The sequence below is a fragment of the Anopheles cruzii genome, chromosome X (assembly GCF_943734635.1).
Source record: "Anopheles cruzii chromosome X, idAnoCruzAS_RS32_06, whole genome shotgun sequence".
Lineage (NCBI taxonomy): Eukaryota > Metazoa > Arthropoda > Insecta > Diptera > Culicidae > Anopheles > Anopheles cruzii.
In genome coordinates, this window is record NC_069143.1 from 5,659,756 (window position 1) to 5,672,565 (window position 12,810).

A 12,810-nucleotide genomic window follows, 5' to 3' on the forward strand; every position below is an offset into this window, starting at 1 on the left:
CCCCTTGCCCCCCCCCCGTTTCTCCTTTCCTCGGGTGATAGTATGTGGGGTGGAACTCGGTCATTGCGCCACCGGCGGCGGCGAGGGCTTCTCAAGAAACGCATAATTAGGTTTCGTGGGTTGCCGCCGCCGCCGCCACGACAAGATGCTTTCCTAACGCTTAAGATGAGTTAAATCTGTGGGGGAGGGTGCTGGCAGAAGCGAATCGGATGCCGCCAACGTGCCACTTTGCCGTGCCGTACATACCTTACGCTAAGCGGCGGTGGCGGCGCCGCACTGTCACACGTGTTTCACGCGCCTTAGCCAACACCTTAACGCTACTAATACGACTGGGGGCGGGGGGGGGGCCCGGGGGCGGTAGGTGCACTGGGTAGTGGGTTAATTAATTGCATTATTGATGAATGGCGCGCGGGAGCCGCCGACGTGGTCGCCGCGACTCTTGAAGCGAAACAACCCAGCCCAGCGAGGCCACACAGGGGGTCCTTCATCATCCATCATCCACGGGGGCAGGGGCGGGGGGGGGGGGGGGGGGGGGGGGGGGGGGGACGATCGGCGACGCCGACGCAAAAACGAAAGCAACACCCAAAAACGGCCGATGCCGCCGCCTTAATGGTAAATTAGTTTTCGTGGGACGCCCCCCCGCTCGAAAGAAGGCAAGGGGCGACGAGGGGGATCGCGAGAGCGGGTGGGAGTGGGGGTGGGGGTCGTCGGAACCACTATTGATCACCCCGTTGACCAGCCTCGCCACACAGCCGTGGATGCCCGCGGATGGATGGATGTGATGTGTTTCATAATTAATTATGCTATCACCCACCACCCGGACCCGGCAAGGCAGGGCAGGGTATGTGTGGTGGTGGTGGGTGGGTTGGTGAACGGGTGACCTGCGTGCGTGCAGAAAGTAGTGGAAACTGGCCGGCCGGTGGTGAATAATTCAAGTAATCACTCCATCACCGGTTGAAAGGCAGCCCGCCCGGTGGAAGAGACGGGCAGAGAGTAGGCAAGCAGTGGGATGAAGGTAGTAGTAGTAGTAGTAATGAGTGTTTGTGTGAAGAAAAAAAGCGCCCAACGCCCAAAACAAACAACTAGCGCCAACACCAAAAATGGACTGGACTGCTGGAGCTGGATCATCTGGCGGCCCGCGAGGAGTTCTGGAGCCCCGGGGGCAGGCGGAGCGGACGGGCTAGCGGGCCAGACGCGGCCACCGGAACCGGAACGGAACATCCGGAACACCACCGGAGTCCGGGTATTTCCGGCCTCCTCCGGGTGGATACCCGTGCCCCCGTTTGGCTGTGGTGGTGAAAAAAAAGAGGCACCAGAAGACGAGAAGAAGGAATGTCCTGAGGGAGTTGCGGGGCGGGGGCGGTTATGAGGCAGTTGCGTTAAACGTCTGATGCAGCAGCAGCAGCAGCGAAGTAGAGAGAGAGAGAGAGTGTACAGTGTACATTATAATTAATTACAAACTGTTCGACCCTTTTTCTCGACTCTCGGGCAGACTCTCTCTCAACTCAACCAGGCCGGGGCTTGGTGGGGGAGACGAGGATTGGAGGTACAAAAGGATGTTGATGGTTGCGACGGGGATGGCGGGAGGGGGGGTTGGCACCCGTGCTGCTAAATGGTTCCACACAGAGCAAGCACAGAAACAGTCAAACACTCAATCGGAGTAGTTTTTGCCGCGCCGCGCGGTGACCACCAGGCTGCGAAGGTTTATCAATTTTTCTTTCGACCAGGCGAGGGGTGTTCGGGGGTCTGTGAGGAGAGATGAGTTTTGCTTTCCTCCATCCCGTCTGCTGCTGGTGGTGGTTTGCCATTTTCCGCGAAAGCGAGTGAGCAAAACCCAACAAAACGGAAAACCATGTAACGGAACTCGTGGGTTTGGGTCTGGGTCTCCGCGCAACTTTGGTCCGACGAGATTCGGGGCGTGGACGAGAAAACTAGCAAGCGAGAGAGAGAGAAAGAGAGAAAAAAAGATTCGACGAGGGGCAGGAAGCAGGAGGAATGTCTACTCCTGTTTTCTTCGCTGCAAAACCCGACGCATCTTTGCGGGTTTCTGCGCGTTGTTCTCTCCAACTCCGCGATTACTCCGCGAGGTTTTAATTACTGTAGACGGGCGGCGCACCTTGCCTTGGGCCAGGGAACTCGACTCTTCGACTCGATCAGGGAAGTGGCCCGGCACGTGCGTGCACGTGCCGCGGCACGTAGGTGATGTGTTTGAGGTTGAGGACTCAACCCAGTCCCTTGGTTGGGTGCGCCTGGTCGGCTCGAGCTACCTCGAAAGCATCCTGGAAGTGCGCCGGAATGCCACAAGCACAGCACCGCGAGGTAGCCTGGACGCTGGTTGATTCAGGTTCTGCAGGTTCACTTGGAGGACCTGATGCTTGCCTGGTTGGTCCGGAACGGACCCGTGAGCCAATTATGCCAAGCTTTGTAAAAATGAAAAGCAAGAGCTATCAGCCATTGTCCGCAAAGGATCCGCCTTCGCTGGACGGCGCGGATCCGTGCGGAAGGATTTCGAGGACTTCTGGGGCCCAGGGCCCCCTGGCAGCAGCAGCAGCAGCTGCCGCTACTGGAGACCTGCCGTCAGTCGACGAGCGCCACGGGCCGACTGCCGACCGCAACAGGACGATGTCGTCCTGCCAACCAATCGCCGATAGAGCCCCGCCGACGAACCGGTTCGGCACCGGTTCTCGGTCGGCGTATGAGGCGGATCCAATCGGTATCCCCGGCTGGACGTGGAAGGACTCGACCGGATTGCCCTCTTCGTCGTCGTCGTCGTCGTAACTTCTCCGCCTTTGGGGGCGGCGAATGTGTCCTGGTAGCGCGCACGCGCACACGTGCCTCGGCCGACAGGAAAGTCGACCAACGACACCACTGTCGGTCGGTCGGTCGGTCGGTGTCGGTCGACGCAGGACAACCGCAGCAAGGCGCTGTGGTTGTCCCGCTCATCGTCCGGTGGAGACGCCCGCTTCTCGTATCTCGACGCTTCGGTGGGACAAGAGTTGCCTGTTGGAGTTGCCGGGTGTACCTGGGGGGTTGCCCGGATGCACCCTGCAGGTGCAGCAACCGAGGACCAGACAAAGCTAGATGCCCCTGCGTCCGCCGAACACTGGACGGCCGGACGAATACGAGAGGCCGTCTTTCTGTGGGTCTGTGGGATTCCAACTTTTGAGTCGTTATTTCTGGAATATCGGTTATTTCTGGTTATATCTGGAAGCTGCTGCTAGCTACCCCTGACTCGACGAAGAAACCGAAAGCACGGATCCCGGATCCCGGATAATCACTCCCGGAACGATTCTGATGCACTTTAAGCCCCCCCCCCCCCCACTCGGCCCACCACTGCCACCCAGCTGCCGCCGCTCCACCCACCTGAAGAAAAAAAAAAGAGATGAAAATAAAAATCGCAAGCACACAGGTACGAGCGCACGGTGCCGATACCCGTATGCCTCGCTATACCGCCCCGCCTCCTTTCGGGTGGGGAAATCGCAAACTCGACCACACTCGACCACCCCCGAAATCCCGAAGAACCCCGAGGCCCGAGTTCCGAGAACGACCGAAGGATCACCCGCCGTCAGAGTCGAGCCCGAGCTCGGGTTGCTTTCTGGTCAAGGGCGCCACGCTCGGGAGCGGGTGCTCCTGCGCGCACCCAGTGCTCCTCCGCCTTGCGTTCGTCCTACACGAGTCAGGACGAACCATTCCGAAGGTGGCCTTCGAGAGTGCCGAAAGGCAGCGCACCGCGTACAGTTGGCTGTGAACCGTGAGTGCAACAGGGAGTGACGACGACGGAGAACGTGTGCTCCACGGAGATACGTGTGTGCGTATCCGGCGGTGTGTGTACCTTGCCCATAGCTCTAACGGTGCTGTGCTACACTGAAGAACTACTCGTGTTTGTGTGTGTGTGTGAGCCTCTCCATCCATATCGGACCCATCGTGTGTGCTAGGCCCTCCGGACTCCGGTTCCGCCACTGAACGCTGGAAAGTCACTGGATAAAAAATGGACTATTCTTCAAACGGAGTTCGGCTTTAAGTAGACTCCCCGCCATCTACGGTGGCCGAGGCCCCAACTAGGTGAGTCAACTGGCGGTGGTCCGACTTTCGACACGATGCCTGTGAGTCTGTCCCGCCCGCCGCTGGCGCTGCCACCAATGCTCCACTGATCCTCCACTGTTCTGCTGCGGACGACGGTATCCAGTCGAGTCCTCATATCAACTATCAACTACATACCGCTACCCACGGAGCCACCAGCTTCATCAATCGTAGGTGTGTGTGTGTGGGTGTGTGAGTAAGTGTGCGTGCGTTTGTTCGATTAGGTGACGTGGAAACTCTGCACCCAGCCCAGTCCAAGTCTAAGAGACATCGCAGCCCAAAAGTTATCACCAGCTGTCAGTGACTCTGGCGGCACGTTTCTTCGTAGCAGGAGCCCCCTTCCGCAGGAGCTGCTGCCAGGAGCATTCAGGGTGTTTAGGGTATTGTTTCTGTTGCATGCTTCCTTCCAGTGATTCCAAAGGGTTCGAGGGCGCTTGGTTTTCCAGAGCAAAAAGTTGCCCTCTGTCGAATGCGCCTGTTTTCGAAAGGTCCAATGTCCACAATCTTCCCAGAATGAACCAAACACACAGACGTAGTAGCGTAGGATAGACTAGGCTAGGCAGACCTAGGTTGCTCTTGGGTTCATTGCGCGTCCCGCAAACCCCCTGCGCCTAGTAGGCCCATCGACGGACGTACAGAAGAGCTGGTGGTTCTGTGTGTTTTGTAGCTCTGATCTGATCTGAGAGTCTGACTCCCGGAAATCTGACCATTACATTTGCTCACCCGAACACGCATTGCGTTGCAGGCTTAAGGACTAAACACCGGACACCCAGCCAGTCAGCCCAGCCCCGCGAAATAATGTAGAGGTCGCTGCCGGCACGTCGCGCTTCCCCTAGCTCCCCACCCGCCCACCGCGTGTGTATGTGCGTATGTGTGGGCACCGGCCTCTGCTATGCGCCAGCGATCGTCCGTGGCCGTGATCCGTGACCACACCACCGTCTTCCGCCATCGTTCGTGCGCTCCGCTCCGTTACTCTATGGAGTCAGCGCTGCTGCGCATCCCACCGACCAGCAAGCGCACGCCTTTGCCGAGCAAAGTCGGACCCGCCGCGGCGGGCCCTGTTATGAAAGAGCCGTCCCGCGTCGGTGCCAGTCTCTCCTCCTCAGCGTCCAGTTTTCGCTTCCCATCGTTCACGGCTCAGCATCACCAGCAGCAGCAGCAGCAGTCCATCATCATCAGCAGCAGTATCGTCAGCAGCAGCAGCAGCAGTAGCAGCAGTGGTAGCAGCGGCAGCAACAGCAGCAGCGGCAACGGCAACGGCAGCCAACCCCAGAGTATCGCCAACTTCAGCGAGCTGCGGCACCTTCGCAGCAGCGCCCACCGTAGCCCCAGACCCCAAGATACCGCCGTCAGTTCCACGTCCGCCGCGGGCACACGCCGACTACCGCCGTCGGCCTCAGCCGCGCTCGGCACCACCAGCTTCCAGCGCGCAAACCCCGCCGCCACACGGACTCCGCCTCCGCTGTCGACGTATCAGCGCTACTCGGCTGGACTGAAAGGTACGCGCCTCCTGTTGCGGGTGTCCACGCATTCACAGCAGTAGTTCCCGGCAGAGGGTGGTACCCATCATAACCACCATCACCACAGGGCTTAGCAGGTTCAGCATCGGTTGCTCTGTTGCTTTCTGTAACGGTGTGTTTTTACGAGTTACAATTCCGACGTTATTAGGATTAGGTAGCCTGACCCGTCCTGAGCTCAGAGCTTCAGAGTCCACAGAGAGAGGTGAGGGGGTCCTCGCTGCCCAGATACAAATGCTTCGAATGTTCGAATGGCAGATGTTGTCGGAGGAGTTGAAGAAGGGGAAAATCTCTGGGCGAGAACTGGGCAGTCGACACGGGGCCCGAACATAGGTCCGGTCGGTCCGTGCGCTGGGCAAGGTGTTTATTTAGGATCGGGCGAGCATTAGCATTCGGAGCCGAGTCGACCGAGGTGGTGGCGGTCATGCTGGGTGTTGCTGCAAGGCTAGCTAGGGAGGGGGGGTTGTCCGGAACAGCACACGTTTAATGCTTTTGGCTTTTCCATCCAGAGTCAAACAAGTGCCCCACTCCTGGGTGCATCGGTCTCGGGCACGTCACGGGACTCTACTCCCATCACCGCAGGTGAGTGTTCCTCTCCGTTCCTCTCTCTCTCTCTCTCTCTCTCTCTCATTCTTTCGTTCTCTATTTTCGACTCTCATTCTTTCGCCCAAACTTTTCTCTGGCGCTCTCTGCTCTCCGCCTTGACACAGCCTTTCCGGATGTCCACGGCGCGATAAGGTGTCGTCTGAGTGTAAGTACCCCTGTTCTGCGGCCCCGGTGCACCCCCGGGTCTAGAGTGTGTGTGTGTGTGTGTCTTCAGTGACCGGGATCGTCTGCTCTTTCCTCTTTCTTTTTCAATCGCAATCCATCGCCACCACCGTGTTGCAGTGCTCGCCCTCCACGAGACCATTCTTAAATGCCCCACGCCGGGCTGTAACGGGCGGGGGCACGTCAGCACCGGGCGCAACTCGCACCGCAGTCTCTCCGGATGCCCGAAGGCGGCCGCCAGCAAGGCCGCGGCTCGGGAGCTCAAGTACCAGAATGGTCTACTGTTTCGCCAGAAGCTTCACACCGCCGGTGCGTACTGGGTGGGCTCTGGGGTGGGCGGTTGTTAGGGCCAATGTAAGGGCTGGCAGTTTGCGGTACGGGCTTTAATCGGGATCGTTTGTGCGCATCGGCAGTTATAAAATATCAGCAACTCAGTGACTGTCGGAGCGCCGCGCTGGTGGCAACTGGCAACGCAGCAGACAACGCACCCAACGGCACCAGCAGTAGTAGTAGCTGCGGCGCTACTAACACCACTAACACCACTAACACTACCATCAACACCACCCTAACCACCACCACCACCACCATCAGCAGCAGCAGCAGCGGCAGCAGCGGCGGCGTCACAGGACCGTCCCAGGCTTCGTCCCGCGGTCCGCGTTTGGAGGGGCAGGATCTCAGCGGTAAGGCGACGGTGATCGTGAAGACTGAGCAGCACGAGGAACCGGGCGACTCCAGCCTCTCCTCCAGCTCGTCGTCGTCCTTCTTCTCGGCGTATGAGTCTGCCCGGTCGGCCGGGCAGACCAGCAGCAGTCCAGCGGCGGCAGCAGCAGCAGCACACCGTCGTCAGCCCGGATCGGGACCGGCAGCGGCACCGGCCGGTGACACGATGCTCGAGAGTGCGTACGGGCGGGACCAGGAGCTGGTCCGGTACGCCCAGATGGACGACATACGGCCGCACCACCACCACCACCACCACCACCACCATCAGTATACGAGCGTGGCGCACTACGACGCACCACCGGGCCAGGGTCCATCCGGAACGGGGGGCTGGTCGTACGATCCGGGCGCGTTCGAGCGCTACGACATGGCGACCGGGTATGGCGTGCAGAAGGGGGGCACCGTCTACGGAGCGTACGCGCCACTCGACGACTACTCCGTCCTGCCCGGCGGCGGCCTGCAGGGCAACCACGGGGGTGCAGGGCAATCTGGGCTGCTAATGCCACCGGCCGCCGTCCCGGCCCTGCTCAAGATGGAGCTACCGGACGATGGAGCTGCCAATGGCGGCGGGACCCCGCTGTACCCGCGGCACGTCTACCACTACGATCCGAGCTCCGGGTGTTCCGGCGCTCAGGTCAGCCCGGCATCATCCGTGTCCGTCGCGTCAGCGCCCACCACCAACTCCGGGTCGGGCTTCTCCGCCATCAACCTGAGCGTCAAGGTTGCGACACCGAGCGGCAACCTAGGATCGCCCCCGGCATCATCCGGTGAGGGTGCGGGCGAAACATCGGCGGAAGCGCACCATACCTCCTCGCCGAACCTCACCGGTGTGTCCTCGTCGTCGTCGGCGGCGGCGGCCGCCGCAGATAACCAGCCGGCCGGTGAGCCACGGTCGTCGTCCCGGACGAGCCCCAAACCGGGCACCAGTCCGAACCACATCACCGCCAACAGCCCGCACACGGCGAGCCCCCCGGGGCACACGCTGGACTTGAGCGTTAGCCGGCTGCCCAACACGACGACAGCCACCGGCGGCAGCCCGGCTCAGTACCAGACGGAAACGGAGACGGCGGCAGTGGCAGTGGCCTCCAACAACGTCCGCTCGCCCCCGGCCGAACCAGTCGACTTCAGTGGACCGGCGTCGTCCGGAGCCGGCGGCCGGTCCGGCGGGCTCGGCTTCGGCTTCATGGGACCGCCTGGGGCCACCCAGCAGCAACCCGGCTACAGCCGCGAGTCCACGCCCGACAGTGCCGCCTCGCACTACCTGGAGGGCTACCGAGATCAGCACAGTGGTAAGCACTCCCCAGGGGCCAGGCAATCCAGCTGGAGCGCCCTGGTTTGGTAGTCGACCTAGCTCTGGTTCTACACCAGGTCTGGAGGTATGGAGCTGGAACTGTGTTTTAGTCAACGTATCGTTGACGCCTAGACATGTCTCCCATCTCTCTGGTAGTTCAATCCGAATTTTCGACTTCCTCGTTCGAGCCAAGTCCGGTGCTCCCAGTCCATTCTGGGCTGACCGTTTTTCGATCAATGCCAGTGTTTCACCAGTGTTTAGGAGCTTGTGATACAGTCCTTCTTTCTAGTCCCACGCGTTAGTTGCACAGCATTGTCTTTTTGCACAAATCGATCTGGTTTTGCAGTCGGAATTTGACTGGCGACTGGCAAAAAAATCACTTCCTGGTGAGCCTAATTTCGGATGTGATGTGTCCGATTTTCTGCTCGTTCCGTTCATGAGGCACCAAGCTTCCGCCAATCTTCTGGATCTTGCTCAGGGCCATCGAACATTCGGATATGGCATAGCATTTTCGTCCAAAAGTTCTTGCGTAGTTCAGCGTCCTCGAATTTTTTTGGAACCCTCGACCACGGCCTCTTTGTTTGTGAAGTCAAAATCGCCATAGATAGCTTTTGGCAAAACAAACACAAAGCGCACTGCGATCTTCCAAGGGCATGATCAGCACAAGCTTCGGCAAACATTTGATGCGATTATATGGCCCTTTTTCTTCACCACGCAGAGCAGAAAAGCAATATTTTTTAGCAGTATTATTTGTTTTCGACATGAAATCATTCGCCTGATGTCGAAACGAGGCAGTGTTGCCAAAACAGCGTAATCCAGGAGAACCAAATTGACAGCTAGAGCCATCTGTTGACACACTCCGGTTGACCCATACCTCTAGGACCCGGTATGTTCGATAAATAACGAGTTACTAACTCGTTCTTTATCGAACCTCTACTGTGCGAACCTACTAGAAATCCGATGTCCGATGCCTCCGGTACTCTCTCTCTCTCTTCCGCAGGGTACAGTCCGCATCCTGGCTACGGTATGGTGGAGTACGCGAACGGCTACCCCGGTTACGGCACCAACTACCAGGCGTGCCCCCCGTTCGGTGCCTCGCTCGGCCGGTACGGTGTGACCGTCCCGACCGGGTACACGCCAACCGGTGGTGCCTGCTACGCCATGCCGCCACCATCGCACATTCCTGCGTCCCACGACAAGCTCTTGAAGGACGGGTAGGTAGTGGCGCGCGAAGGACATCGCACTAGCATCGCAACTTACTAACTCCGCTCCGGGCGGCTTCCTCACGTGGCCGGGCGTGGCCTCGATTCTCGATTTGCTTTCAGCCTCACCGGACTGGCGCGTACTGATAGGCAGTACCACCACCATCACCACGCCAACACCCAGGAGCTGAAGTGTCCAACGCCTGGGTGCGACGGGTCCGGGCACGCCACCGGCAACTACTCGTCCCACCGCAGCCTGTCCGGGTGTCCGCGAGCTACCAAGCCGAAGAACAAACCACGCGACGGCCAAGAGTCGGAACCGCTCAGGTATGTGCTCTGGACGTTGGTCCTCGATCCACGGCCCAACGCTGCCCTGTACACTGCCATCTCTCTCCCTCTCTTCCCCCTCCTTCTCCAGATGTCCCATTCCAGGTTGCGATGGATCGGGCCATTCGACGGGCAAGTTTCTGTCACATCGCAGGTAACTCATCGCTTCGTACAAGATTTCCTGAGACTCTAAACTTTACGCTCACTTTGATTACGCTCCTTGATCTCCGGCGATGTAGCGCCTCCGGATGCCCGATCGCCAACCGGAATCGGATACGGGTCATGGACACGGCCCACGGGCACGGCGGTCAGGGGGGTGTCGAATCGCTGAGTTCCCACCACCCGAAGCTAAATGCAGCGGCCAGCGACCAGTGGTCGGTCAGCCAGGACCTACCAATCAAGAAGACCAAGTACTCGGACGACCATCCGATGATCGTGGCGTCTGGTTATGGCAAACCATACTCCTGTAGGTGACCACACACCATTCACCCGTTTCAATGCTCTCTCTCTATCTGTCTCTCTCTCTCTCTCTCGTTCGCTGGCTCGCTTGCTCGCTCTCTTTGTCCAGCCATGGCAGATATGCTGGTGTCGGCAGAACGGGACGCGTCGGGCAACAGGAGCACCAGCGCCAGCAGCACCAGCGTCGCTAGTAGGTCGCAGGACTCGCACCTGGTGGTTTCCACGCTCAGCACCCATTCGCCCACCGCCGATGCACCCCATCCGAACGACGGTGCTGGCGTCTGTGGAGGGCCTGTTAACGGCGGCGGCGGCGGCGGCGCCAGCACCGGCGAAGATCTGCTGTCGCTGGAGGCCGAGATCTCCGAGTTGCAGCGGGAGAACGCCCGTGTCGAGTCGCAGATGCTGCGGCTGAAGACCGACATCAGTGCGATGGAGTCGCATCTTGGTAACACCGACCGGGTATGTAAACTGCGGTTGGTTGAGACGTGCTTAACTCGTTTGAACACTGCCTTTGGGCTTGTTCCTTTTCGGCTCCTACCAACCTTTGGGCTCGTTCCTCTCGCTGCATGCCGCTGTGTGTAGTAATTTTTTTTTATTTATTTATTTTTTTTATTATATTTTTTTTATATTTTTGCAAGTAGCACATTTACGCACGCCGTGTGGGACTTAACCTCGCTGCCGAGGTCATACCCACCCTCTTCGCTTGGTTCTCCATCCTACCCACCCCCTTCGCTTGGTTTTCCATCCTACCCCGTCACCGGTGTTAGTTCGGAAGGGTGTGTAGTAGTAAACGAAAACGTTTACTGTCTGTAGTAGTAAACAACTTTACTAATACGTTGTTTTGTTCGGGCCCAACAAACGGATCCAATCACACACACACACACACACGCTGTCATGCAGGAAAGTGAGGCAAACTCGGACCTTCGTGGTAACCACGTAGCAGGCTACTACGACCATCTGCGCAACAACGTGATCACCTTGCTCGAGAATGTCAAAATCCCGCCCATCCCCGCCCGCACCTCGTCTGGTCTGCATCTGGACGGGTGCTGCGGCCCGCTGCTCCCCGACGGCAGTGGGACCGCGCGGGCGCCCTCTGGTGGCGAGGATCCGAGGCACCTAACACTGGGCGCACCGGACAAAGGGCAGTCCTCGCCGGCCCAGCCAGGCCCCAGCCCTGTACCACCGACGGCCACCGGCGCCCACCAGCGGGGCCCACCAGTCACGGACGAGGGCACCGGCGGGCACCAGTTTGACAACTACCTGTCAAAGCTGCAATCGCTGTGCTCGTCGCAGCCGGCCGTCGATGTCGAACTGCAGCACCTCACCCCTCACCAGCAGCTCACCCAGCACCCACAGCATCTCAATCCGCACCCCAACCAGCAGCATCACAACGCGCAGCATCACCCGGAAGGGCACGCGCCACCACCTTCCCTACCGTCCATAGCTCTGCCACCGGTACCACCGCCGCTGTTGTCCTCGGCATTGCACCACCACTACCAACCGCAGCCAGCGCCACCGTCGGCAGCATCGCTAGCGCCACCGCCGGCACCCCCGCCAGTGCCACCATCGGCGCCGCCACCGCCATCGGCACATCTGAACCTGTACGATGTGGCCGGCTCGATGTACGCCAATCTCGGTCCGACCCCGGACGTCCGCTCACTCTACGACTCCATGAAGCTGTCCGGTGTGGGCCCCGTCGACAGCAACTTTGGTGCACCTCTATCCACACCGATCTAGACAGAGTGAGAGAGAGAGAGCGAGAGAGCGATGGAGCCACCCTGGATCTCGCTGGAGCCCGCTCCAAGACCTCTTGTAGAAGAGTATTCCCGACTGTAACACAAACCGGTGCTACCCAAGGTGCTACTTGACAAGCGCTCGAGGTGAAACGAGGATGCGGTATAGGCTGAGGGTCGTTGCACATATCAGGCCTCTAGTGGTTCAGGAACGACGACGCGAAACACACACACACACACATGCACACACATTTGCTTACAAAACAAAGTGCAACCCTTGTCCATGTCGAACTAGCGAACTAAGGTACGGTTAATGGAAGGACAAAAACAATGTATTCCTACTACCACTACTACGACTACTACTACTACTATTACTACTACTCAAAGCTGCCCCCAACTAGCCGGGCTAGCGACAAGGGCTACATCATGGCAAACCCCGTTCCACCACCACCATCCCGCCCCCTTCATCGCCGACACTCACTCTACACTTCGCCAGTGCCGCCCACAGCTCCCGCGGGAACGACACACGGCGCGCTGATACGATTTTAAGACTCCCGATTCGCCCACGGCGCATCTTACCGTCAGCACCTACGTTGCCGCACCGGCGAAGTGATTTTAAATAAAACACTGCCTCTAATGGTCCTGTAGCCCTTACCTGTGTCATCCCTTGCCGACGGGCAACATTCTTCTTTGCATCCGAACATCCTACGCTGCGA

General features: G+C 59.1%; 2 protein-coding genes across 2 annotated transcripts in view; both read left to right on the forward strand.

Moving 5' to 3' along the window:
- LOC128270926 (protein stunted) overlaps nucleotides 1–4,373 on the forward strand; it is a 239,195-nt gene extending 234,822 nt beyond the window's left edge. The window contains exon 5 of the mRNA XM_053008378.1: nucleotides 4,362–4,373. The gene's annotated coding sequence lies outside the window, so the exon portion shown is untranslated. The remainder of the gene's footprint in view (nucleotides 1–4,361) is intronic.
- The window catches only part of LOC128278022 (uncharacterized), an 86,313-nt gene extending 74,215 nt beyond the window's left edge, over nucleotides 1–12,098 (forward strand). Inside the window, exons 2-13 of the mRNA XM_053016659.1 lie at nucleotides 6,107–6,179; nucleotides 6,308–6,348; nucleotides 6,486–6,674; nucleotides 6,779–6,874; nucleotides 7,232–7,925; nucleotides 8,034–8,371; nucleotides 9,374–9,587; nucleotides 9,699–9,902; nucleotides 9,994–10,056; nucleotides 10,142–10,368; nucleotides 10,471–10,820; nucleotides 11,262–12,098. Coding sequence (XP_052872619.1) covers nucleotides 6,107–6,179; nucleotides 6,308–6,348; nucleotides 6,486–6,674; nucleotides 6,779–6,874; nucleotides 7,232–7,925; nucleotides 8,034–8,371; nucleotides 9,374–9,587; nucleotides 9,699–9,902; nucleotides 9,994–10,056; nucleotides 10,142–10,368; nucleotides 10,471–10,820; nucleotides 11,262–12,098 — 3,326 coding nt within the window. The remainder of the gene's footprint in view (nucleotides 1–6,106; nucleotides 6,180–6,307; nucleotides 6,349–6,485; nucleotides 6,675–6,778; nucleotides 6,875–7,231; nucleotides 7,926–8,033; nucleotides 8,372–9,373; nucleotides 9,588–9,698; nucleotides 9,903–9,993; nucleotides 10,057–10,141; nucleotides 10,369–10,470; nucleotides 10,821–11,261) is intronic.
- The last annotated feature ends 712 nt before the right edge of the window (nucleotides 12,099–12,810 follow it).